General features: G+C 53.4%; 2 protein-coding genes across 5 annotated transcripts; both read right to left on the bottom strand.

The window, feature by feature from the left end:
- Positions 1-2,896, bottom strand: LOC112891878 (protein ASPARTIC PROTEASE IN GUARD CELL 1-like). Its single transcript, XM_025958874.1, has one exon. It carries the CDS (start codon positions 2,025-2,027, stop codon positions 477-479), a length of 1,551 nt encoding a protein of 516 aa, XP_025814659.1. The 5' UTR covers positions 2,028-2,896; the 3' UTR covers positions 1-476.
- A 10,930-nt stretch (positions 2,897-13,826) lies between these two features.
- Positions 13,827-20,430, bottom strand: LOC112891869 (lipid phosphate phosphatase 2-like). Of its 4 annotated transcripts, none has more exons than XR_003228617.1 (10): positions 20,175-20,430; positions 19,422-19,687; positions 19,240-19,327; positions 19,024-19,133; positions 18,832-18,925; positions 18,266-18,454; positions 18,120-18,179; positions 17,788-18,001; positions 16,666-16,974; positions 13,827-13,848 (listed from the first exon to the last, which is right to left on the bottom strand). XR_003228617.1 is itself a non-coding variant. In XM_025958861.1 (9 exons), exons 2-8 carry the CDS (start codon positions 19,677-19,679, stop codon positions 17,835-17,837), a joined length of 966 nt encoding a protein of 321 aa, XP_025814646.1. In that variant the 5' UTR covers positions 19,680-19,687; positions 20,175-20,430; the 3' UTR covers positions 16,419-16,974; positions 17,788-17,834. The 4 variants fall into 4 exon arrangements, 2 of the variants coding, with proteins under 2 accessions (XP_025814646.1, XP_025814647.1); XR_003228618.1 differs by lacking the exon at positions 13,827-13,848 and having other exon boundaries at positions 16,419-16,849; positions 16,937-16,974; XM_025958861.1 differs by lacking the exon at positions 13,827-13,848 and having other exon boundaries at positions 16,419-16,974.
- Between the last annotated feature and the right edge of the window lie 6,829 nt (positions 20,431-27,259).

Genomic DNA, 27,259 nt, shown 5'->3' with positions numbered 1-27,259 from the left:
TCAACGCAAAATACACCTGGAAATTCAAGTCACTTTGAGTGTGTTTCCGAGGGATGGAAACTTCCATTTTCTAGACCTGAGATGAAATTAAATAAACCGGAGCAACCCGTGGCAAGAGGTAGTTGGTCATGCCACGGCTCCACGCACGCACGTCCATGCACACCGACCCCAACCCCAAAGGAAGCACGCACCCCATCCATACTCAAAGACCGAGAAAAACACGGGACCCCACCGCACAGCCTGGCATGGAATCACCTGTCCTCGCCTTCGCCTTACGGGTTTCCCCAGACCGGCAGCGGCAGGGCGCAGACCCCACGTGTGGGCCCTCCTCCTCTCCTCTCGGCCCCACAACCGACCCGCTTACTAATAACATTACATTAATTACCTCCTCTACTAATCACTCCACTACTGCTAGTCATTAACAGGGAGGACGGTTGCCCCGCTAATTAAGCTCGCCCTGCCCTGCCACTGCCAGGCTAGCACTTGTTGGCCGTGAAGCCGACGGCGCCCTTGGCGGTGTCGAAGCTGACGCGGGTGCCCTGCTGCTGCACGTTCCCGATGATGGACACGGCGGCGTTCGTGGGAGCGAACGCCAGGCAGTAGGTCCCGGCGCCGTCCACGGGGATCAGGTAGTTCTTCGCCGGCAGCCGCAGCGCGCCGCCGCCCTCGAACCGCAGCGACACGGCGGGCACCTCCACGCTGGTCCGGTCCGACAGGTCGTAGCACGTGTCGAACAGCGACACCCCGGGCGCGCGGGGCAGCGACGGCGTGCCCCGGGCGAAGGCGTCGCGGAGCGCCGCGTAGGCCGCGGACTGGAGCCGCGTGACGGCGGTGCCGGAGTCGACGATGACGCCGCCCGACCCCGACGCGGCGTCCATGGCGAAGGCGGAGGGCGGGATGGACAGCGGCTGCCCGCCCACGGAGATGCCGGTCATGGCGACGTAGTAGAAGGTGCTCGTGCGCGGGCTGCGGAGGAGCGGGGCCGTCACGGTGTCGGCCTCGGCGGCGCCGTCCCCGAACTGGAGCGTGGACGCGGCGGGGGAGTCGCGGTCCACGAGGCAGTAGGAGAAGGTGGTGGCGGAGATCTGGGACGGGAACGAGAGCGGGCCCCCGCCGAGGGCGAGCAGCCCCGCGGCGCCGACGAAGAGCCCCTCGTTGTCGTGGCCGCACCCGATGGCGACGTTGCTGACGGGCTGCGAGTCCCCCAGCGTGAGCGTCTCGGTGGCGAAGTCGCCGACGGTGTAGGAGCCGTCGCCGTAGGCCACCTCGTAGAGGCATGCGCCCGTGGCGTTGCGGCAGGCGGCGGTGTCGAGGTCCCGGCAGCGCGGGGAGTCGCAGGAGACGGCGGCGTAGGAGGCGGAGAGGGAGGGGTCGAAGACGGGGTCCGACTGCTGGTAGCAGTCGGCGCAGGGCTGGCACTGCACCCAGGTGACGTCGCTGCCGGTGTCCAGCACCATGTACAGCTGCCGCGCGGGGCTCCCGATCCCGACGCGGGAGAAGTACTCGCCGCTGCCCTGCCCCACGCCGGACACCACGGGGCCCTGGATCGCCGCCGCGGACGCCGCGAACACCGCCGACGCGTTGGCGGGGCGCAGGTCCAGGCGCGTCACCCCGTCCGCGGCCAGCGCCGCGCGCGCCGACACCGCCGCGGCGCGGGACTCGTCGCGCCGGAGCCGGGACAGCACCAGGGACCGGTAGCTCTCGTGCCGGCCCTGCTCCCCCGGCAGGAAGTCCCGCGCGTGGAGCCGCAGCGTGAGCGGGGAGGAGGAGGAGGCGCCCTTCCGCGGCCGCGGGGTGCGGCGCTTGGGCTTCCCGGCCGCCGCGGCGGACTGGTGCAGCGAGGCGGCGGCGTCGGTGGAGAGCGCGGCGCGCGCGCGGGAGAGGGAGGCGGCGACGTCGAGCGTCTCCGTGTCCGCCGCCGGCGCGGGGCGGTGGTGGCGGGAGGCGGCGGGCGTCGGGGCGGCGGCGAGGAGGAGGAGGACGAGGAGGGCGGCGGCGGCGAGCGGGAGAAGGGTAGGCGGCCGCATTGTGGCGCCGCTACCGGTCGGTGGCGCGAGTAGTGGGCAGCGGAGCGGGGACTCGGGAGTGGCGGGGGGAGGAACGAGTGATGCAGGGAGCGAGGAAGGTGGTGGGATTTTTCAAGGCCGTCTGCTTCAGCCTGCAGTGATGAGGGTGGATGATGGAATGGAATGGAAGATCACGTCATTCCGGTGCTGGATTAACCAAGCCGCTTCCACCCCGCGCGGCGGCGAGCGGAGCCGAGGAAGCCTTTAAGCTGCAGCGGCAGCAGGCGAGACGGTGGTGGTCTGGTGGGGGCACGCTCTTGGCCGGGGGAGGCGGGGCGAGCAATCATTTCGGTCGCAGGATTAGGTTAGGGCGCCAGGCGCAGAATCATCATCCCCAAATCTCCGTGCAGGACTGGAGCGATGGCATGGCTGCCCGGGCCGTGCGTTTTACGGCCACCACCGGCCGTAACCTCGGGGTCGTACTCCGGCAGCGGCACTGCAGCAGCGTCCAATTAAGGTTTGTTCGTTTATGCTAGGATCGGGAGCGCGCAGCTTGCGTCGGTGCGAAGATTTGCTCTTAGTAACCCTGCGGTTGAACATCTGTTGGCGCCATGCGTGCTCCCAAACTACAGTTGTGTAAAGACAAACGCCACCTACTACACACTAGTATTTGATACCGGCGCGGCGCTGCCGACGGGTATTCAAGGATGTGGCGCCGTCGTCTTGCGCCCTGCCTGCGCCGTTCACCTACCCGTCTTTGCATCCTGCGGAATCGAGCCCGACCGCGACATGGTCCCGCGAAATTTCACGAGCTCCAGGCGGTTCCTTCGCTTGCTCCAGGCGTTCCAAGCGTTCTGCTATACCCACAAGGATAAGCAAAAGGAGCGGTTTCAGGTCTGTAAAGAGAAAGGGTCGCGGCCAAATGCGAGCCCGCGTCACGGCTGCATGTGCCTGTATATCTATAGGAAAAAAAATGCAACTCCGAGGAGTCAAGCAATTTCTAATTTTACTAAATTTATACAAAATAATATTAATATTTATAGTACAAAATAAGTATTATTAGATTAATCATGTAATTTATTTTTATGCTAAATTCATTTGGAGATATAAATGTTAGTAATTTTTATATAAATTCTATCAAATTTAAAATTATTTAATTTCTCAGGAGTATTCTTTTTTAAACGGAGCCAGCAGGAGCTTAGTGTTTGGTCAAAATATCAGTAGATATATATTGAGACAGACAGCGAGGTAGTGCTCCGGTCAATCTCCTCCTGGCGGTGGCTGAGTCACCCTCACCTCATCTGGTCTGCTGCATCTGGTTCCGGTGGATCCTGCATTTTTATGTGTGCACATTCCTAGATCATGTCACCTTCTCCCTCCGGCGGCTCTGCGAGAACTTGCGCGCCCAATGACATTCCACTGCGTCGTAGCAAATGAGACGAGCAGGAAGCAGCAGCCTGCGCTTTGGGCACCGAACTTGTCAAACTTCCTTACCAAAAACAAAACAAAACAAAACAAGAAAACTCCGCTGAATCATTCGGAAATCTTCGTGCAGGACCACGGTGTGGTACGGCCGTGGCAGGGGCCGTAGCATCGCGGTAGCACGTGACGCGCCCTGGCACGGTTTATCGCCGGCGCCGTGAAACGGGGTGATGCTGCTGGCCGTGCCCCGGAACGCCGCCCGTCGGGGAGGCGAAGTTCGCGTGGGTGGTCATCATGAGGGGATCCGGGCTCCGCGCAGGATTAGCGAGGACTCTGCGGATGAATACTGGTTGGCGCCATGCGCGCTCTGCTCCAAAGTCCAAACATTTGTAGCGGGTATTGTATTGATTTGATTGGATTCGAGTCGTTGCCTACAAAATTGAATTGAAGCGGTGCCCCTGCCATGCCCTACGTCTTGCTTGCATCCGTCGCAGGTCAGGCGGACGGTCCCACGAAACGCATCTACGGATAGAGTGCCTCAATTTTCACGACCTGGGTTCCGGGCAATTCCATCCCGTTGTCTCAGGGCGTGGTACCAACAGCGATCGGTCCGCGAACACCAAAGCGTTCTGCATCCGTTCTACCTCTTGCCTGTGCTTCACTGATCAGCATGCGCCTGCAGACGAGTACAGTATATCTTTAGAAAAAAAGAAAGATAGCGAGGTCAGAGGACTAGATTTGGGAATGGAGATCGTGAGATCGACAGGTAGAGAGGCAGTGCTCCGGTCAACGCAAAGCTCCTCCTGGCGGTGGCAGCCGCCTCACCTGGTCTGGACTGCCCCTGCCCTGCCGCATCTGGATGCTGCTGCCGTGCTCTTCCTAGATCATGTCATGTTCTCCCTCCCTCGGGCCACGGGGCCTTGTGCCAATGCAAGCAAAGATCGGTGGTGTAGTAGATTCATTTCCTACTGGTAAGAAATGAATCCAGATATCTGGAGCCGAGCAGGAGAAGCTCTCTACCTAGAGGTCTTCTCTGCCGAAGCGTCAAGCTGTAATCAGAACCTCCATTTAACCGCTAATTAACCAACTCCTCCTGCCTTTACTACTGCTCCGGAAATCAGCCCCCCGCAGTGTATGCTCTGCTGGTATGCAGATACAGTACTCCGCTATAGTGTACCGTACCACGGACCCGGTAGTAGGGGGTGAGCCGCGGTTCATCCCCCCCTCTGGCCCTCGTCGCGGCACAGTGGGTCAATGCAGGGCAGAAAAGAAATTACTGCGAGCATTTGGTTCGGAGTAGCTGCTGCGTAGATCGTCCTCTGGGCAGTAATAAACCGCGCTGCTCCGTCAGGTCGTCCTCGCCACGGATCACATTCATGGATGGATGGATGGATGGATGGATGGAACCCGTGTCCGCGTGAAAGTTGTTACTCAGGGCGCGTTAATTGCGGCGTGACGGCAGGGCAGCAGCGGGCGCACAGACGAGACGAGGACCATCACTGTCGAGCCCACTGCAGCAGCACGTCAATGGCGCACCTGCTCCGGCGAGGCCAGGTGCGGTGGTGCTCGCCTACCGTGTGTGGGCGCGCATGGAGGAAGGGAAGCTGAGGGCCAGGCCAGGCAAGAGCACGACAAGACAGACGCGCGCGGCCGCACCGATTTTCTGATGATCGTGAGGTTTTCCTCCTCTTCCCTACGTCGCCGGTTGATGGGATAGCTATCATGGGTCGTGCCATGCTGCCGGCCGGCCCGGCATTTGTTCAAGTCCTTTCCTTTCCTGCGTGTGTTACTCCACTGTGTAATGAGGAGGAGACAGCACCGGGCCTAGGCGCGTCCCGGCCCGCCCTGCTGCGCGCCCCCGGCCTGGCCTGGAAGCGAGTGGCTCGCCAAGTTGCCAAGGTATTTTTTTTTCTCGTTTTCTTCGCAAATGCGCTAACACGTGGCCTGGGAAACTTTACTAGAGCTTAAACAAACGTCACTACAAACTCGGGCTCAGAGGTATCTGGGACGCTGACAGATGGCACACTCGGCTCCGTCTCGCCGTAGCTAATTAGCAGCTAATCGTGCCAACTCACGCGCGGCATTACTTTGTGCTCTCCCGGCCTTGGCACACGCCAAATCATGTGGCTCCCTCCCTCCCTTCCTTGCTACAGGGCTTCATGGGAGGTGTGGTGGTGGGCCGCCATCATGGATCGATCCAACAGGTTTGCGTGCACCTGATTCCACCATCGAGGAACAGCTCTACGCACTCCCTTCTCTCGTAATTGTAACCCACTTTACTTCTGACCAAAGTCAAAACTGTTGATGATTTGTTAAAATAATTTTTGATCAAAGTAGACTGGAGACAAAGCTAAAACTAACGATAACTTGGAGCGGAGGAAGTACTCAAGTAGTTCAAATTAATTTGGAACCCTGTAAGTGCTGCGAGTTACTCAGTGGCTAATCCTTATATCCCTGGGAAGGCAAAAAAAAAGCAAGATACGCCAATGTATAAGGTTCGCGCCCTGGCCCTGTGATGATCTCTTTATGGACCTACTGTGATTTAATCAGATATCCTGATCAAGTTGGTTCTAATTATATTGTGAACGTACGAGTACTACTCAATCTTGCAGCACCACCTCGGATGTTGATGCAGCACTAGCATCTCGCTACTATCATATGCATGTACTCAAACAGTGACTATTGATTTCTTTTTTTTTTCTATGAAAAGGGCGTAACTTTGTGCATAACATTCATACAGCACAAGAACAGCATGCTTTTGTTGATTTTGGTATCCCCTGTAGAGCTTCTTTTAATTGCTAATAAAAGAGATTCTCTGAGAGAGTACCGGCCCGAGTATAATAATTCTGAAAAGGGCTATGTAAAGAGTAGTGCATACCAATAATATGAAAGAAACCACACTCTGTTCCTTTTCTCTAGAATCTGAATATTACGGTCCTCTTTTCTTAGTCTGGCCCCCGGACCTGCTGCTTCTTTTTTATTTCTACTTGAAGTTCCATCCAATGCTACTCCCACTGAATATGCACAAAAGGAATTTTCTATCCGAATGTTCCCAATGGTTCGTGGGTGATCTTTCCATAAGATATATCTCGTTAAACCCACGATGCTACCACCCCAACACTAAGTTCCGGCCCTAGTTAACTGAAAAGAGATAGGATTAACTATTTCAAGAATCAAGTACTACCTTTTTTTCGTTTCGCAAAAAAAAAGTGCTACCTTTTTCAGCAGTATTAGAAACTTTTCAATCTCTGCGTGTTTTTTTTATACGCTTTTAAAATTAAAGCTCCACTAACAGAGCTCATGCTAGATCTTCAGAGAGAATTCTCAACATATTCTGACAGTTCCAGCGGTTCAACTTCCTCGCGAGATCTTAGTTTGTTGTTGTTGAAGCAGTCATGCAAGAACTGTAAACTGTGGTGATGAGGACTGATGAAAGAGCATGGATCCCGCAGCAGTTAGAACTTTCGGTGGACAATCACCTCCACAGATCGGCCGGGGCTCCCATTCGGGTGCGCATCCGTCCTCTCTGGCGCCCGTCGATTCGTCCCCTATATCCAAGCGTTGATCCTTTCGGGGTGCCGGGAATGTACTACGTACTCTGCTGCTTCTACCTGTTTGGTATCCTGCCTAAGGCGCCACAACTTGCCTAACCTTAGTCGTCCAAATTGAAGAACTAACCTTAGGCAGAAAAGTTAGGCAAACTGTGGCACCTTAGGCAGGATACCAAACAGGCCCTAGTCTAGTAGTGTCTTGTTGCTTAAGCATGTCTGCTGTCCTGTGCAGGAATAAAGGCGCCAGGCAGCAGCAACAGATGCCATGCTGCTGGTGTGTGTTCTTTTTTTTTGGCCATGGGTACAGCATTATGAGTTGCGACAAGCCCTCGTGGCAAATTCCATCTGCTTGTTTGTCGTGCCTGATGACTGGATCAACCTGTAATCTGGGGCGTCATTATAGCAGAGATCTGTGGACGGTCAAATGGTCCACGTCTAGTAGGCATTTGACAATTTCGGTCTTATGATTCCGATCGAAAAAGGTATTGCTGTTAAATGGGGTCTCCGGAGTCCGGAGAAGGGAACGTATTCTCCTCCCCCCGTGAGACACGAGCGGGGCGGGTTCAGCAGTGTGCTGATTGAACCTTAAAACCTTTATGTGTTTTTTTAAACGAACCTTTTATGGGTTAAGCTCTTCGAATATTAATAGCCCTATTTATTTCAGTTTATAGTCGATTTTGAAGGTTCGATTTTGAAAAATCTACAGGTCAGATAACTCTCATAATCGAGAACCCATTGAAGTTATCTGATTTTTTGATTTCTCAAAATTCTTCATAATTGGTCATAAGCTAAAAAAACGAAACTATTAGCATGCTGATAGCGTGGCCACGACGGCAGCAACCTGAGGAATACGGCCCGAGGAGGGGACGCGGACGTGACACCGGCCGGCACCACCGGCCTCGCTCCCGGCATATCGTCGGCCCCGCCGCCTCGCACCGTGGCATCAAGCATCGGTGGCAAATGTTACAATTCTCTAATCCCTTGCATCACGTACTAATTTAAATGCTATATAGCCTATAAAACAGGAGTAAAGTAAAAACTACGCATTCAAGTACTAGATTGCTTCAATCATCGCCGCAAAACACTCTGGATGACCTGTTGGTCCTGAAGAAAAGAAAACAAGACGCCCCTTTACGACTGGCGCCCTGCTCGAAGACAAGGCGGAGGATGGGTCCGTCGTCGATGTCGTTGTAGTCCGCGACAACGCTGTCGTCCTGAAGCTCAAGGTTGCCGAGGCAGGGCCGCTGCGAGGCCACCGGGATGTGCGTGCGCGTCTTGATCTCTTCCTTGATGTTCCGGAGGTTGATCAGCTCCGCACCGTAGGTGATCTGCACGTTCACGTGCTCGTCCACTGTATGGCAACGCATACTTTTCCGTTGTCCAATGCTAGGAAGATCTCTAAAAGTATCATATCTCCCTTATAAAAAAATCATATTGTCCTAACGTCCAAGCCAGTTCAACAATATACAAAGACTAATGACTTGATTTATATGCCAACCAACCACAAGAAATTTGCAATTATCCTTAGAGTATCAAAATTAATTTAATATCCTATTTCAGCGTGTATCCTTCCTTGCTGGATACACCCTCATGCCAAGCAATGAGATATGTTTGTTTTTCCGACCTTGTGAATGAACCAGTAATTTGGGTGTCATTTGTTCTATTGTTTTTGGAGGTTTATGGCACTACTTTCTTTTTTAATCCTAGCTAGACTTAGGATCTGTTTGGATACTTTAGGCTAAAGTTTAGCTCAATGGCTAAAGATTAGCCCCTCAAATGAAGAGCTAAAGTTTAGCCCATGGATGTTAAAAAGACCTCTTTAACTCAAGGATGGTAGAGAGAGGGGGTTGGTGGGAGGGTAGGTGTGTCTTTTATTTCTCTGGACCGTTTTTAGATCTTTTAGTTTTTTTTAGCTCATCTTGAAGGGGCTAATAGTCTAATAGAGTCTAAAGTTTAGATATTCACTTTAGCCCACCTATTTTGCTCTCCAGATTTATTTAAAAGGGAGCTAAAAGTGTGATCTAAACTTTAGACCATTCCAACCAAACAAGCCCTCACATATTCCCTCCCTCCGTCGTACACGAGCGGAGATGAACTTGTGGCTGGAACGCTCCTCCTGCTGATTAGCATCTTGGCGGTGAATGCTAGCGTGATGGATTAAGCGGTTGATGATGGCTCTCGGAATATTAGCGTGATCGCCTGGCCGCTGCCGTCCCAACCGCAGCAAGCAACCTACCTCTACCTCTACTTGGGGAATACGACCTCAGGACGTGACAGCGGCCGGCACCGCCGCGCCACCGGCCTCACACGGACCAGCATCGACCGCGCCACCGACCGAACCCTCCCTCCTCCATGGCTTCACGTGACGACGCCGGCCGGCTGCCGCGCGAGGCCGCGAATTGAACCCGTCACGCCATCACAGCGACTCCGATGCTGGGACGCGCTTGAGCTTGACCACCAGGTGTGTTCAGGTCACAGTCGTCGGACTCAGCCGAGCTGCGTTGCACACACAGCCTTTTGCCACCATGCGGCCCCTGCCTCATCAGCGACGGCGGCGGCGGCGGCAGCAGCTTCACGTGCAAGTTGGTTGCGCCTGGACGCCGGATAGGAGCTCCCTGGGCTCTGTATATATAAAACCCCAGGGCGCCCCTCGCCGTCGTGTCAGGGCACCCAAACACACCTAGTCAGCGATCAGCGGAGGAAGCGAGAGCCGCGGCCTCAGCCGGTGACCGCAGAGCAGGGATGTGCTAGCTTCAGGTTCGATTCGTTCTCCGGCATCCACGTCCACGACGACGACGACTGCTACGGCCCGTCCCCGGCCACCAAGGGTGTGCCTGTGCCGCCGCGCTACGCCGCCACAGCCAAGACGCCGGCGCCGGCACCGCGCGATGGCCACCACTACTACTACAGCAACGGCCACCACGCACAGCAGGGCCTCCACCACCGCGGTAACACGCCCACTCCATGGCCGCGTACCACCACCACCAGCCAGCGCGCGGCGATGAGCGAGGCCGGCCGCAGGAAACGACCATCAGCTGCGGTCCCTGCCCCTGCCGTCGTGGCGACGGCTTCGCTGCCGGCGCGGGGGAGCAGGCGCACGCGTACGCCGCAGCAGGCGCTGACGTGGCGTTGAAGCGCCCTGCGGCTGCGACCGAGCGCGGGGAACAGCAGGGTCGCCCGTGGAGGTGGCGTTGAAGTGCCCACTACTACTACGACGACGAACACGAGCAACCAGCTCCCCGCAGAGAGGACACGAGGGATTAATACTACTACCCAACTGCTACGATTAGCTGCTATTGATAACAATCTACATAAAGCGATGAAGAATGTTCAGAGAAATACTTTTGTTAGCCGAGGCTTTTATCAGTATGGTTGTGTAGTCATCCGCTCTTGTACAACTTGAAGCGAGTGAGATTAGACGGTAGACGCCATGTGCGAACAAGTGTGAAGAGAAAAATCATTGGTGATCTCGGATGGGGCGAACTAGGAAATAGAAGGAGCTTATTTTTCCCTTCTTTTTTCCTCCCTTCTCTCTTTTTCTTCTTCCTCCACCTCCTTTTCTTCTTCCTTTTCTTCATTCATGCTTGAAAATTGTGTGGTGGGAGAAGGGGGGGGGGGGGGGGGGGGGGGTGTTTCCCCTGAGCTGCATGGTATTGGAGCCCCTGCGCCAGTGCTGGATCTGCCTCTGGAGACATACCAAAAGGCAATGAGCGATGCGTGCGCGTAGTGGTGCGGAAGACCAGCACCACTTATAGATAACAAAAAGCCCGAGGCCCATGTTTTTAACCCGGCCCAAGCACGGCACAGCTTGGTATGGCGTGCCGTGCTTGGACCGCCAGTGCAGCACGGCGGACGGCATGGCACGGTCCGATATTTACAGTGGGCCCGTGAACAGCCCGCATAATAGTTCAATCCCATCGGCCCACCAAAAACCATCCCTCAAAACCCTAACTCAGTAACTCCCTGCTTCTCATTTTCTCTCTCTCTCTTTATCCACTTCGTCAAGCTCTGGCTTATCCTCTCCTTATCCCAGACCCTCCCCTCCCATCCGAGGCTCCGAGCTCTGGCTTCTGCGGCCGTGCGGCGGCAGGCGCGGCGGTCGACAGGCGTGGCGGCAGCGGGCGCGGCGGTTGCCAGGAGTGTCTAGGGGCGCGGTGGCATCCGCAGGCCCGGGCGGCAGCAGGCGGGCGCGGCGTGCGGCAGCAGGCGAGGGCGGCAGCCAACTGGCATGGAAGCCAGCGAGCGATGGCCTTCATCGAGCGCACGGGCTGTGGACGGCACGGGCACGACGGAGTTCTCGTGCTTTTCGGGCTGGCCCGGCACGAAATGGGCTTGCGGGCTCGTGCTTGGGCTGAGGACGCGGCACAATGGACAGCACGGCACGACCCGTTAACATGGTCGTGCCGAGCCCGGCCAGGTCATTTCATGCCCGAGCCGGCCCGAGCTCGTGTCGAGCTGTGCCGGGCGACCCGAATAGCCATCTATAGCACCACTAGATGGGATAGGAGCGGAAAAGACACTCGTATCCTGTGGTTGAGGCAGCGAGGCCTCCTACCATGATTGCCTTGGCCATGATCTTAGAAATGACGTCTCGAGTCCTTCCGAGTGCCGCAGCACTGCTGGCCCTCTTAGGCCGCCTCCAATAGCCCGACAATTTCTATCACATGAGCTTCTCGATCTTTGCGCTTCCTCTCTCAGCTCTTCGGCAATTGTGCCACCAGCTAGTGATGAAATGAGCGCTAGCGCAAGAATTTTTATAGTTTCTCTCTCTGCCACGTCAGCTCAAGCCAGCGACGTTGTCGGCCATTAGAGGTGGCCTTAGTCACGCAACGACATACAGCGGAACATGAACCGCCAAAGCCGCCGCCGACCCTGCGAGAGTGGTGATTGGTTGGTCCAACTATGCAAAATAATATACTAACCCCGTTCTTAAACATATAATATTATTAAATTTTTTCTTAAATTTTGACCAACAATATTTACTTATGCAATTAGTCAAGTAAAATAAAATAAGTATCGCTGGATCTATCATAAAATGTACTTTATGTTTGACTTGTATATTTATCTTTTTATAAATATTTATAAAAACAATAAAAAATCAAACAAATGAAAATTTTAATAGTACCATAATTTAAGAATGGAGGTAGTACATCGTTGATTAAATAAACAAACATCATATGTACATTTCCTCGAATCATGAATGTTACAGTTTTTTCTTAACCTGGCCCGGGAGCTTTATTCGAAGTTTCACATCCAATCCCACTCCCATTGAATATGCAAGAAAGATTTTTCTATCCAAAATGAGGATCCCGGTGGTCCGTTGGTGATCTTTCCATGAGAGATCTTGCTAAACCAAGATGCTGTGCCAACAAATAATTTCCTTTCCTGACTACCACAACTCGGAAGAGATAAAAACTACTATTATACTTCTGGAGAATACGAAGAAGAAGAAAAAGAAGAAAAAGAAGGCACTCACTTCTAGGGAATATTACCACCTTTTCGCATGTTTAATCCTGCGCAATCTACACGCTAACACGGTGCAAATTAGGTTAAGTTCCACCAACACGGCTCGCACTAAATCTGCCTCGCAATCTACCTTAACAATTCAAGGGGCTCAACCTTCTTGCGAGATCTCGTTACTACTACTACTACTACTGCCAACCAGTGGCAACGAAGGCTAATGACGAGCATCTGCAATAATGAAACCTTTCGGTGGACAATCACCTCCAGGATCCGGGCTTGGGATCCCCCATCCCGGTCCGGGAACCCGTCCGCGTCGGCAAGCTGCGACACGTCCTCCGCTTTCTTCTCGCTGAAGCCCACGGCCTGTGCGCCCGCCACGGATCCATCATTTCTGCTCTACGCCCTGCGAGGAGCAGGTTATTCCCGCTGGCTTGTTCAGGAATAAAGGCCCGGGCGGCAACAGATGCCACGCTCGTTGTGGTTATCCATTTGGTTTTGTTTTTTTTTGTTTTTGACACCGGGAATTAGCCCTCGTGCCAAATATTGCGATTTGTTTTTTCTTTACTGCCAATGTCTGGTGGCTCAAACAATTTCGGCGTCATTAGTGTTATTATTTTCGGAGGCCGCTGACGTCATTTCTCATGAGCAGGTTTGAGGGCCCGGTATGGCCGTCCCGATAAAATCCGGACCCTGTTCCAAATTCTAAAATAAGGTCTAGCAATGTAGAATAATAGTAATATATGAGCTATAATAATATATTAAAAATATGATTGACTAATTGACAAATCTGATCCGGGTCGTATTACTAAAATGTCAACTATTTTGGAGCCAATTGCATCTCAATAAATTGGACAGATATATCAAGCTGATAAATTTATCAAAATCTATAGCTTTTTATTATTTTTCGTAGGATCCAAGCTAACATCAACACTAATGTCGTAACCACTCGAACACACAATTGCATAAAAAAGAACACATGCGTAGCATGGAGAGTGCAAAATTCAAGAAAAAAAATATATAGATGTTGTAACTACGAATAGCAACAAATAAATTAATTTTGTGCAATGTTTAATTACGACTGAAGGCCATGGTGAAACATGGACTAGCTTAACAGTTAAAACCGATCCAAGATGCAAACTCAATGGATACGAGATTTCAAGAAAAAGTTACGTGCATACATTATTGAATCAGATTTAAGAGGGCGAGGTGCTTTATTCTGGTCTCAAATTAGGATCAGCAGAAAGAGGGATAACATTTTACTAGAAAAAAGAAATGGTAGACCTGCTGCATGCTGCAAGTAGGTACAGGAGAGACGTACGTTGTTTCTTTAAAAAAAAAGAAAGAAGAAGAGACGTACGTTGTCCGTGGTTGAAGTCTCCACCAAGATTTCACAGGAGCCTGATTGCCTGGACAAGCATTTCATTAGGAAGCGCAGGAGCCTGATTTTTTCTTTCATATTGCAGCTAACTACAAACTAGCATTAGTAGAGATTAAATTGTGGGGCCTCTTCCATCTGGGAGCCCTGTGCGGTTGCACCGTTTGCACGTGCCCAGGGACGGGCCTGTCCCGGATTGTATCGGGGGCACAGCACGAAGGTTAGGCGGCTAGGCGCGTTTCAGAAGTTGGCTGAAACTTGGGGCATCTTTGGCTATAGTATACGAGTACTAGTACTGCTGCAATGAACTTAATTAACTAGCTCTGTCAACGGTCAAACGGGTCCAAGTCTTGGCATTTGACAATTGCGGTCTCATTATGATCCCTTGTTAATTGTTATAAATAAGGCTTCCCGGGGGAAGGGAACATATTCTGCCGTGCCCGTGCCGCACGAGGATGACCTTCCGTGGCAGGAACAGTGCCTGCCGGATCCCTGAATTGGTGGCGACCGAGCCCACGCTTCATGCCATGGAAAGGGAACCGTCTCCGCTCCGCAGCAGTGCTCGCCTGGTCGAACTGAGCAGCTGCCACTCTCGAACCGCACCGGCAGCAGGGCCCTCCCGCTGCCACTGCCGTCCCATCCGAAACCGCAGCGAGCAATTTGGGGGACGGGGAATGCGACAGGAGCAGACGCGGACGTGACGGAGAGCGGGCGGCGCCCCACCGCCCCGGCCGCCCCCTCCGCGGCATCACGCCACGCCGCTGGCCGGCTGCCGCGACCGAACCCGCCGGCCCGGGGCGCGCACCCATCGCGAGCTCTCGACCGGCCCACGCCTCAGCGGCTCCGATACATCAACGGGTCAAGTTGCTTGTGAACGGGGGTGGCACCTGAAGGAGCAGACCTGACCCCAAGTCTGGGGCAGCGAGTCACCGGGCCGGGCCAAGCTGCCTACTGCGTTGCACACGGCTTCCCCCACCCCCCAGGGCGTGCACACGGCTTTGGCTCCGCCTGGCCTCGCGGCGTCACGGACAAGCTGTGCCCTCGCGCGCCGGTATATATTCCCCCGGTGCGCCACACCAGTGTCGTACCAGGCCACCAAGAAACAGCACCTGGGTGGGTGTCAGCAACCGCCTCTCGCCCCCTCTCTCCTACTCGAGCACCAGAAATCCAGTTCGAGCGAGCAAGCAGCAAGAAAGGCGGCCAGGAAGAGGCCGATCGAGCGAGATCAAACAAAGCAGCTGATCGCCAGCCGCCGCCGGCGCCCCCGATCCCCCGGAGAAGAATGTGCCTCTGGTTCGCCTGCTTCGGCCTGCACAAGCACAACGACGACTGCTACGCCCCGCCGCCGGGCAGGGTCCTGCCACCGCCACCGCCCGCCGGCGCCGTCCCCGCGAAGCCGCCCCACGACGGCCGGCCGCTGCAGGCACTGCAGCGCAACGGCTACGCCCAGCCGCAGGGCGCCCACTACGGCAACGGCTACGGCCACTACCAGACGGCTCCCGGCGCGGACGAGGCGGGCCGGAAGGCGTCCAACGACGCGAGGCGAGGCCACGCCGCCGCCGCCGTCAAGTACGCGCCGGAGAAGGCGCTCGCGTACACCGGGGCCGCCGAGACGGTGCGGCAGCCCGCGTGGAACGGCAAGGTCGCCGAGGAGGCAGGCCACGCCACGCAGCAGCAGCACTACCACTACAATTACTACTACGAGCGTGAGCCCGCCCACAAGGACGCAGCCATGGATTGCCGCCACCAATACACTGCTGCTGCTACCGCCGATCACGGAAGGTATTAGCGCGGATCAACGAGTGTGTTCATCAAGCATGGCAGTCCACCAATCCCCTCCTCCGCAGTGCCTTCGCTTGTTTTCCTTGTTTTTACTAGTGTGTTGTCACCTTCTTTTTGGTCGGTGCGTTAATCTTCTGAAACTGAAAGGCATCTGGAGGTGAGGGAGAGAGAGTGCGTGCGTGGAAGAACTAAAGGTCCAGAGCTCAACTCTTTTGTCAGGAGAGGCTCTTGTCAGTTGGCTTGTGTAGTCTTTTTGTACTTGTCCTGTCACATAAATAATGCAGCGAGTCTTCTCAGTAGATCCCTTCTGGTGGTTGTTTCCTGCGCCATGGATGTTGCTTCTGCGTGTTCCCCCGCCGACACTTTCTCAGCTCTCAATGTGCGGACTGGTGGAAGAACTTCAGAAGTTCTAGGTGCGAATGGAGTCTTCCTCCGGCCTCAGGGCAAGTTTCAGAGCTAGAAACTTGAATGGCGTCCTGAATTCTGAAATCTGCTCTAAATGTACTGCAGATAGCATTTCGTGTTCTGCTCCAGATCAAATGCATTCTGAAATCCTTTCGGCTCCATCACACCAAACCGGGTAAATTCTGAAAGGGAAAAGGGGAATTTTTGCACCGGAAAATTTAAACTTCTGAATGAACACAAAGTAGTTTACCTCAGCCAACCTATTCACCAAACATATATGATGGTTAATCATTTTTTACATGCCACTTGGTCAGAACTGTGCAGCACAACGCTTACTACTTCGCAGAGAATGCAAAGGCTCAACAGTTAAGCATGTATATAGTTTCATTTCAAAAGTTGTAGAATAAAATGAGGGTACAGGCCGATGTGGAAGATCGTTTTTTTTTTCTTTTTTGGCCAGGACAGATAAAAACTGGCAGAACATTCACTGTATAATGTGTTACTAACACATAACTAGATGCTTCAATCTCAAGGTGTGCGTGCGCCCCTTATGGCCCGCGTTGTAAACTCAAACACTCTAATTTTCTTCTTAATGCAATGATACATAGCTCTCCTGCGTATTCTCGAAAAAAAAATGCTTCAAAAGAAAATGGATACACACCTTCCGCACCTTGTTTTCATTCTCTGCTCTATACAGAGTTCTTCTCGTGCAGACACCTGCAGATTTGTCCGTGTCTTTGCATAAACCATTTTCGCCGCATATTTCCCCGATGCATATACAAATGTTGGCCCAGTGGTAAATTCTGAAAGTTGCTCGTCTTTCCAAGATATTCTTCAGCTAAGTTCTGAAAGTTGGTCACCCTTTTCGTTTTCAAGTCATTCGGCGATTATGCTTATGCCTGTCTTTTACCTTTACTGGAGATAAACCTCACCTGTGCGCCATGATTTTATCTTGCACGTACTCACCAGCCTGTACAGAAAGAAAAAGTGATGCAACAAAGGCTCAGTTTCCTGTTTTCTTCTGAGGAAACGTGAGTTGAACAAGTGGCTCTCGTATCTTGCTTCTTTTACTGGCGCTATACATGTTAAGAATGATAATTAAGTGGCAATAATGCTTTGTGGCTAAACACGTCGGATGGAAAAATCCTGTGTGATTCCGCCGATAAGGCAAAGACTTCATAGACTTAAATGATGCACCATAGTGCAAAGCGATTTTTGTGCGGCGGAAGAATTTTAAAAATACTTCGACAGGTAAAGTACTAACACATCAAAGACCACAGCAGCAGCACCTATCACCGTGTAAAGCAGAGAATTCAGTTCTAGTGCTTTTGGCTCTAACTTAACAACTAAGATCTCAATCCGTGTTGATCGGTTCTACAAAGCTCTGAATAAGACCACGAATCCATCTGGTCATCCAAAGAGGGAGACAAAACAAATGTATCTGCACTTTGGTCTACGAACTGATAGAGCCTTGGAAGACTACACCGTTGGACGGTGCAACCTGGTCGAGAATGGTTAGGGACTATGTGCATGTCATTTTCAACTCTACTTTCTGTTTCTTTTGTATCACTGGAATAAGTTCCTAATCAGTGCTTCCACTAGCAACTCATACAGGATACAGCTAATTTGGCCACGGGTAGGCCTGGAATGTATAGGTTATGCCTTACTAGCTTATGATTTCACACAAGATGAACCACCGTAGCATCAGAGGAGTAACTGCGATATCTAGTTCTAGATTCCTACACATGCCTACTACAAGTATAGAAGGTTTAGCTGTCCTTACTGTACAATGTACATGGCTGCTTCTTTGGATAAAGAGCAGAAGGCAGGTTACACACTTCCAGATTCCAAATCGTTTCTTGACTTCATCTCATGCTCCTGCCTAGAGAGGCCAATGTGTTGCCCACCAGTAGCTGTATTTTGTTGGTTTTGTGCATCATTTGAATTGGCTGCTTGAAGTTCCTCCAGCATGTGGAAGTATGCATATGGTCCCCAACCTAAAGGTGAAAAGGAAAAGAGTACCAGATTCATACAGAGAGAACCAAAACCACTATAGGGAAAACCCTCAAACCACTATAGGGAAAGCAATTTGCCTAGTGAGAAAGATTGAACAACCTTGATCATGATAGGGAGGAGGAAAGAAATGCAAGTAACACAGCACTGCCATAATAAATCCTGTCATATATCAAATCAGATTGGTTACCAATGGCATCAAAGCTTTTCATACATTTGGAAGAGAAAATGAGAGATCAAATACAGACCAATAAGGCCGCCAACAAACACGTCCTCCCAGTGGTGCCGATAATCATCCACTCTAGAAATCCCAACAAGTGAAGCAAGAAGAAGAGGAAGGATCACAATGCAAAGTTTGGCCACGTGACCTTGGCGATCGAAAGCCTTAATTTTGCCAGACAGGTAGAGTGACAAAAATCCAAGACCAGCAAAAGACCCTGGCAGCATAAATATTGTGAGGAATGCTGACCAATCATGGGTAAAAACCATAGCTATACAAGTAACGGTTACAACATTTGGAGCTTTCTATGCTAGTGATAACCACTTGGTATCAACTTCAGATAAGAAAAAACACCCAAGATAAATGATAAAGCACAAAGTATGGTGATAAAATCTATTTGGTCAAGGTCCAGGCATACAGCACTACAAAAGCAATAAACTATTTAAATTCACTCCGCTACTGCTAATGAACACGGCATTTGTTGACCATCTACAGTCATTATTTGAGACCTCAACTTATTAGCTTTACACTTGGAAGGACAATATTATCTATCTAAATGCTTGTGCCACTGTGGACTCATGGGTGTGAACTTACACGAAGTGTGGCCACTAGGAAAGCTCTTGCGCCCATCAGTTAAGAAGCTTTTGTTACCATGGCAAATCACACCACCGGTCACCTGGTCGTATAACTGCGTCAAACATGCCACAGAAGTGCCGTGTCAATTTAATCTAGAATATGAATCTGTAGAGCAGAACCGTCTACACACAAGCGTGTAAGAAAATATACCTGCTTTCCATGAGGAAAGCATCGCCAAAAGAAGTCCGGCCTAGGTCTCCCTACTGCAGCCTTGATCACATCAGTGAAAACCGCAGTTATGAGCACAGCAAAGAGGACGCCTGCAGAGTTCATATGCAAACGAATTTAATCACGAATTGGTCACTCGACACCTCAGCACGCTGGATAATTTGACAACCAGAAGATAACAGGGACATCTTAAATCACCTAGCGTTGCGTGATGCAGATCATAAACGTCTCTCCTGGCAACATATATGGATATGAAGATGACCCAAGGACACAGGATAGAGATTATCTGGAAACAGGTCCAATGCCCCCACATCAGAGTTGAATGGAGTTTGTTCTTGCATCAGAGAACAGAATTGCACACAAAATGTTCAGAAACATACAGGAACGGCCCATGCTGGCACGGTGCTTGGTTTCACTGGGTACCTAATATGAGTCATCATATCCTTGCCAACGAACCGGTTGAACGGGGGAGCATAATGCAGCGCGACCACAACTGCAGCTAGAAGAATCAGAGCCACCCAGTCGTGCGTGTGCTTTCTGGCCAATCTTACTCCATGAGTCTGAATCGTGTGGGAGCCTAGCTGAGCCCCCTGCATCCTGTCGCCTATCTGAGACGGGCCCATCTGAGACCCCCGCATCTTTGTCCCTGTTGGCAAATAAACGAATATGATCAGCCTATAAAGAATCTCAACATACTGAAAACAGCACATATAAACGGGACTGCATTAGCCTGATGTGAATTGCACAGGTAAACTGCACCAGGGACAAGATTCGTCTGAAACAGGTTGTTAAGGTCTGCTAGGTTTATTCCATTTCTTGGGAGTAAACCTCTCTAAAATTTCAGGTAGGGACGTAGTATTGCACAAGAGAAACCGCATGACTTTTTATAAGAAAGAAACTAAATAAGCTAATAAGAAATGAAATGCATGAGTAGGCGCCGAGCCGTTGGTGCGGCAAAACCCCATATCCCCCACCGCCGCCACCACTAAACCCTCTCAAGAAATGAAACCGCAGGCGGCCATGATCGAGGGCCAAGCAACAGCACTGGAGCTCGCTGCTCGCTTGCTCACGCTGAAAGAAAGCAGCAAACCACCGGTACTTTTTAAGAAAAATAATAGGAAAAAATATCGAACCTGATGGCGGTGACTTCGGATACACAGGAGAGGAGACCAGAGGTCGCCAAGATTCCGGCTTCTCTACCGCTTTCGCAGTAAACGGGGAGGAGCAGTCGAGCAGAGAGAAGTGACCGGAGCCACAAGACAAGCCGGCGCAGAGAAGGAAATTTTACTGCTAGCTTTCTCGGCCCGTCGGGGTTCGCGGCGGTGCTGGTCGAGTTGCTCCCCCACGCCGGCCGCCGCTGGGAGCCGCTTGCGAGCCTTACACGTGTGCCTCGCGGTGTCTGCGCTGTCCACGCGTAGTCTGGCCGGTGCCAGCCACGCAGACGCGCAGTACGGCAAAGGAAGAGGAGGACCCGGAGAAGGCCCTGCTGTACGATCCGAACCTAGGCCCAAAGGCCGAAGCCCGCAGACCCGCTCAGCCAGGCCGAAAGCTAGTAGTTTCGTACGTTGTTGGGTGATAATTTACCCAACAATCCAGCCCATGGGCCTACCCATTTCTGGAGCGTGTGTACTTGCAGCGAAGAATTCAATTCCTGACCATCCATCCAGATTGCCCCACGTCCCTCTCAAAAAAAAAAAGTTCCAGATTGCCCCACGCACAGTACTGACGTGCACGCTGGTCTCAAGCACGCCAAAAAATGTACGAAAAGTCCTGGCCGCCGCCCCGAACAGTGCTACGCGTACGCGCTGACGTGGCCCTGACGCTGGTCTCAATCACGCGACCGCACGAAACAGCAGGACGCGTCGATTCAGACATCATGTTCGTGCGCTCCAAATGGTCAGATCAAAGCTCTCCGGTGCTGCAGTGCAGAAAGAAGGAAAAAAAAACTGTAAAGGCGGCGAGATTAGATTTGGGTACACCATTTTTCCTTAAAGATTTGGTTTAGGTACAGCATGACAGGGGGGAGGTTCCAGCTGCCTGCAGGTGACAGGTGGGGCCCGGGGGATATGCTTCCTTGTAGGATCCACCTCAGCGTTGTCGCGCCGTTGCATCTTGCGCTCGCGGAAAGCTTTTCGTTTCCTTGCGCAAGACAAGAGTGAGCCATGGCCAAGAAAACCTGATTTTTTTTCTTCTTCCATCCTATAAAATCCTGTAATAATAACTCCCATACCTTTGATTTGGAGGTAGAAAGGATTATTAGCACCTGGTGTGATGGGGACACCAAATTAAGCCAGAGTTTTCTTTCCGTTTTAATTCTTTTTCCCAGAGGATAGGTTACTCTAGTCGAACAGAATTGATATGTGATGGAATTGACAAGATAACCAATGCTTTGTTGCCCCTCCATCCCCATCTATCATCACCCTGGAGTCCATCCAAGGCTCCAAATAGCAGCATGCATGTCGCCCTCAACTAAGCGCCGTAGACTATTGGAGCCCCCATGCCATACGCTTCTAGATTAAGTGCTCCACGCATCAATCCGCAACCAAAATCGTGCTGCAATGATGGGGGGGGGGGGGGGGGGGGGGCACAGGAGTTGCGGCACACTTACCTCCACCACCGCTAGCTAGCGATCCGTACTGTTCGCCGGAGTGGGGATCTGAAGATTAAGAAACTAATCCGGTCCGACATAGCATAGCGTATGGCAGTTTCAGATGGCAAGTTAACAGCTATGGCTCTGCTCCTCCTCTTTTTTTTCCCCAATGGGTCACTCGCCGATTGTCAAATTTATAAAAATACCCTCTATATTTGGCATATAATAGAGAAGAAGCACTATTTTTCTTCTCAGTTTTTCTCGACATGGCGTCGCGTGACCGAGTATCCGTGCATATTCTCCTTCGTGTACTTCCAAGGTAAATGTCAGCATCCGTGGCCGTCAAGCCTGCTCCACTTGCCAAAATAAGATTTCGATCGGTACACCAAAACCGGTCGTGAGGCCAACGATATAATTATTCTGCTCCCGGTCCACCCCTACACGGTCCCATGTTCATGTTCAGGCGAGATTCCGATTACCGATTGCGTGCCCCTCCCACCGCTCGTTGTATCCCGACGTTGAACTCACACCGCTTACGTACTCCAACTATGTTGTGGTGCCACAAAAAAGGAAAAAAAAACAAGCCACAGTATCTTTTTTCTTCTTCTTCCTCCTCCTCTTTTGCCCTCACGAAGCAGGAATGATCGCCCAACGAACTAGCCAGTAGGTGCTTGGATCGATGCCCCGAAATGGCAGTTACGAATGGGCCCGGGGCCCCATCCGGACGCGTACACGTATGTATACCCAGTAGCTCGGCCCCTCGGGTCGTTGTCGCTTTGCGCCGAGGATTTCCTCTCGCCGGAGCCGGAGCCGCACCACCCGTACTGCTCCCGCAGCGGATAATATACCCGCTGGCCGTCGTCCATGCATGCATCCCCCGACGGATAGGGCGCCGGGCCCCGTGCCGTCGCGCCTCCAACTGGACGTAGCCAGACCCACGAATCTGCATCCGCACCCCTGTCGCTGGCGGTTTGTGCGGCCGGTCGAGGGCCGATGGTTGCGGCAGGTAGCCGCGACGGTGAGGATCTGCAAAGAACGAACCGTTGGAGGCTTGGAGCCGTACGTTTAGGTGAGAGCAATCGGATTATTTGGAGATGGGAACACCAGCAGCTAGCTGGTGAGAAGAGGGGGGCCCAGGGGCGAACGGTGAACGAACGAGGCAGGTGAGGGGTCGCCGTCGGTCTCCGGGTACGCCTCCCTATCATAGGACGACGACCAACCACCGCGGCTATCCTACTTGCTGCCCGGGGTGCTGCCGCCGCCGGCCCCCAATTATGGACCCAGCCAGCATCCATCCAATCCAGCGGCGACTTTTGACCGCGGCAGCACTCGCCGTTCGGATGGCGATCGATCGGGCCGCCTAGTCGTACGTGTCCCGTATCAGATGCTGCGACTCGGCCAAACGAGATGCTGCGCACTACACACTGATGCGGATCGACTCTCCGATCCGTCCGCGATGATCGATCTATCGTCCTGCGCGTCCGGCCGGCCTCCATCTTGATCCCTCCCTGCGCAAGATTCCAGCCCGGAACGTGTTGTGAAGTCGCCAAACCGACGGTTGCTACGGCCTCGGAGCTGTGCGTGGAACGGCGCGGTCGGCCGGAAACTTCTCCTCGCGGCTCGCGGCGCACCTGCCCGTCCAGCGATCACCGCTGTCGACGGTTGACTCGGCGCGTGCGTTCCCCGCTGGTACGCGCGTGCCACGCACCACTTCCCCCCGCTCTGCCCAGTCGCCGCTGTGGAAACGTCTGGCGACTGTCCTGATGGGCAAGTCGATGCGGATTGCTGCCGTTCCGGTGCTGCTGCCGCCGCTGCGATGCTCTTGGAACGGCATGAATGTACGCCGACGCGACAGCAACGCCATCAGGCCGTCTGTCGTTAACCGCGTCACAAAGTCATCGTAGACATAATGCTACATGTGTGCGTGTGACAATGTGACATAAAGCCTTCATGCTCGGCGAACGCACGTTTCAGCCTGGAAACCTCGGCAGCCAAATCTCAACCTACTGTCTAGTTTCGTCCCGTTCCGTTCAACCACTGCTGTGGTTTCACTTTTCTGTATCTGCGCTGGAATTGAAACGAGCCAGCATGGGACGGGCACCGTCACCTCGCACTGGGGCTACCAGCAGGGGGAAAAACACTCTGGTTATTTGCTTCTCTTCATCTTTTTATCAGTACCGGAATATTATGTAGGAGGCCATAGAGCAGTTTACTCATATATAAATAAAAAATAAATAAATAAGGAAACCTGAATTAAACGTGGCATCTGGATCGGCACCCTCCTCCCTGGCTCCCTCCCCCGTGCAAGCGACCTGCCTGCGGCGCCCGTCGCGTTGAGCTGGAATCACGCGCGGGTCACGTGATCACCGCGGCAGGTCCGACGAGGCAGCGAGAACCAATCACGCCGGACAGGCCGACGCCGACCACCAGAACCCGCCAGGCCGCCACCCTCGCTCAACGCTGCCCCCGCTCCACCCCCACCGCCCGCCGGCACGAGCGCACACGCGGCCGCGCAGAACCGTCGGCCGGCGCCCGATCGAGACGGCGAGACCCACCCACCGGCGCGCGGGGGTTTTCCCCTGGCGGTGGACGCGGACGGGCCACGGGGGGCGGCGCGACACCCAGCTGGGTGGCTCCTGGTGTGGTGCTGGCGTTCCCGGGGCTCCGGCCCCCGCGGTCGCCGTGCCCGGGCGCCTCCGGTGCGCCAGCGAAAGGGACCCTCCGGCTCAACCCGGATAACTGCTGCGCGATCGCGCAGGTAGGACCGGCCGGTGACGGCGACCTCGGATGGTCAGGACTCAAGCAGTATCCATCGATACGCCTGTCGTCGCGCAGCTAGCCACGGGTCGCGACGAGGATGTGGCCTCTCCATCGACAAACCGGACCGATCGATCGCTCCAGGCGTTTGCTTGAAGCGAAAGGCCGGCGCCGGTCGACGGACCCGCCCGCCCGTCCGTCCGTCGCTCGCGTGCGCCTGCCTGTAACGGGAAAGAGACGGGCGGGCGAGGGAGTGGGTTGATGGGCGGATGCAACGGCCGTGGGTCGCGCCGCGGCCGGACGCGATCTCCTCACCTGCCCGGCCGTGGAGCGGAGCGGATGCTTCTTCATGTCACCCCCGGCCGTTGCGTTACTTTTCCCAAGTGCCTGTCTTTCATCCCGGGTAATTCTGATTCCTTCTTTTGATAAGGGTATTTCAGATTTCTATAAATAATTGCTTGGCTGACGGCGAAGATCAGTAAGCGGGAAGCCGTCCCTCCATTTAGCGGATGCGTGCAAGCATTCATAGACGGATGGATCAGAAGGCGACATCAGCTCACAAACGAAAACCCACAAGAAAATGGAAGGAAAAAACGGAGAGAAAGACCTGTCCGCCCGATCCGCTGCATCCCTGCTCCCTCTCTCCATTCAGTTCCGTGAGTCGGCTGTACACCTCGGCCAATGATAATGTTGTTTTCCGGCTTCCCCTGTCAGGTACGCGCATCACCCGAGTCAGAGAAAACAGAAACCTACCCATCGTGCGATCGTGACGCGCGCTCAAAACATGAGCTGATGACATACGTAGGCAGCAGGCAGCAGCCTTCCGTTCCTGGCAAGCAGACCTAACAAAAGCATGACCGAAGAAGCCCGAGCGGAGCACGATACGTTTTTTCTTTTGCGAGGCGTTAGCGCTACATTATTCTGAACGACGCGATACCTAACTTGTGCCGCGCGCCACGTCGTATGTCGCAAACTATAATACTGTCGCAAAGCTGGCCCGCACTGCACGGCGGTTGTCCTCGCATCCAATCGCCCTATCATCAGCTGGAACTGGAAAGAAGAGAGCCCCCCCGGTTCCCTTCCCTTCAAGCCTCTCCCCCTAATCCTAATCCCCGCTGCACACCTCACTCCGTCGTCACCGGAGCCGGCAGCCTGCTGGTGGCCGGAGATGAGACCGGCCGCCTTTTGTTTCCGCCTACCGGCCGGTCCGATTTGATTAGTCGGCGAGGCAGAGGAGCCCCCCAGCGGATCCAATTCCCGAGGCGTCCGATCGCAGGCCTTGGATCTTGCACTTGTATCTCCTGCCGTTTTCTGTGGGCGGGTATCCGCCCATCGGCACGTTGATGCCGCTGGGACGGAAGAAGAGGAAAGGAGAAAAAGCCTGGCGGTGCTGCGATTCCGGCCGCGTGTGTTTGGTGCCGAAATGCAGCGCACCCTGTGCTGGATTTGATGCTTCGAGCTGGCGCGGGCGGGCGGACCACGGCCACGCGATCCCGGCGGCGAGCCTGAAGAAACGAGGAAACGGCATCGGGGTTTTGCTTGCTTGTGTGGCTCTGTTCCTGTAATCCCTTGCTGGTTTTTTGCTGGGTGGGACGGGAGCGGAGCTTAGCTGGTGGACGCTGGATAACAGAAAGGCGACGTTCGCGCAGGGATCGGTGCTGGCGCTTTTTAAAATTTTAATTTGCAGTAACGTTGCAAGCATTCATCTGGAAGGTCGTGTGACTGCACCCGTCTCTTGCAAGGTCCACGGACTGCGAGGATCGAGCTGCCAGCTCCTTCGGCCAACTCGCGAAGTCGGGCTGCTTTGCTCTACCGGTGGAGCGTTCTTAACATGATCAGAAGATCAATTTTTTAGTTGGCTACAATGAAAAAAGAAATGACATTCAAGTGAGGCGCAAAATACTAGCATGCTAGGTAAGGATCATTGTCAGTAGAGGCGCGAGAATTAGATTGAGTTTTGTAGAATTATCAAGCAATTGATTCCTAGTGTGCGAATTTATCTATTTTGAGCTCCATTTAAATCTTTTTGATCACAATCTCAAGAACTATTGCTACTTCTCATGATCACTGGCGGAGCGTCGTCGGGCCCATAGAGGGCTATGCCCCCCTCCCTCCGCGCCAGGTAAAAAGATCAAAACTGCAAAGTGCAAACTGCTGATCCAAGCGCAGTCCGTAGCTTGTTGACACGTAATTTAGCCCACAAACAAGAAAATCCATGAGCCACAAACGGTGAAAAAAAAACAACAACATCAATCCTACTCTAGCGAGTCGCGACTAGCGGACGAGGCGACGTCGACGCCGATGCCTAGGCTAGGGTCCTCTGCTTCCTTTGCGGTTGATTTGTCGATGTTGAGTCATCGTCAGCAGGTGCATTCTTAGCAGGGTATACTGCAGCAATCGACCCCTTCAATTAATTGCTAGCTCCGCCACTGCCCATCATGAAACATCTGCATAGCATTCGGTTGAATGCCACTCGACCACTCAAGCTCTTACATGGAACTTCCTCTGGTCGAGGGTCAATTTGTGCACGGTCAGTCTCAAAGCTGTACCAAGCCGTCCTAGTTGGAATAATCAAACAGACGATGAAAGGAAAACAACTCGGCCGGATGGCGCTCTCCGCGGCGTGGCCGTGGCGTCAACAGAAAAGCGTGGGAGAAGAACAAAGAAAAACCGATCCAGAAGGAGAAGGCAGCCGCCGCCGCCGCCGCCGCCTTAGGGCGGGTAGAGAGGGGGGCGTAGGGCCTAGATCACAGGCCGCAAAACAGCTTCCCGTAAACCAGCGATATTTCCTGGCGCGGGGCCCACCACCCCTCCCTCCTCCTTCCTCGCTTCCCCTTTGCTTTCCTCTCCTCTCATATATTCCCCTTTCCC

This window comes from Panicum hallii, chromosome 5 (genome assembly GCF_002211085.1).
Source record: "Panicum hallii strain FIL2 chromosome 5, PHallii_v3.1, whole genome shotgun sequence".
In the NCBI taxonomy this organism is placed as follows: domain Eukaryota; kingdom Viridiplantae; phylum Streptophyta; class Magnoliopsida; order Poales; family Poaceae; genus Panicum; species Panicum hallii.
Note: the sequence above shows the minus strand (reverse complement) of the source record. Positions and strands in the feature narration are given on the sequence as shown.

Coding starts and splice junctions, on each gene's coding strand:
- LOC112891878 (XM_025958874.1), bottom strand. CDS start 2,027: ATGCGGCCGCCTACCCTTCTCCCGCTCGCCGCCGCCGCCCTCCTCGTC.
- LOC112891869 (XM_025958861.1), bottom strand. CDS start 19,679: ATGCGGGGGTCTCAGATGGGCCCGTCTCAGATAGGCGACAGGATGCAG. Junction 18,926..19,023: donor GCTTTCCTCATGGAAAGCAG/GTATATTTTCTT, acceptor TGTTTGACGCAG/TTATACGACCAGGTGACCGG. Junction 18,455..18,831: donor TCCTAGTGGCCACACTTCGT/GTAAGTTCACAC, acceptor TTATGCTGCCAG/GGTCTTTTGCTGGTCTTGGA.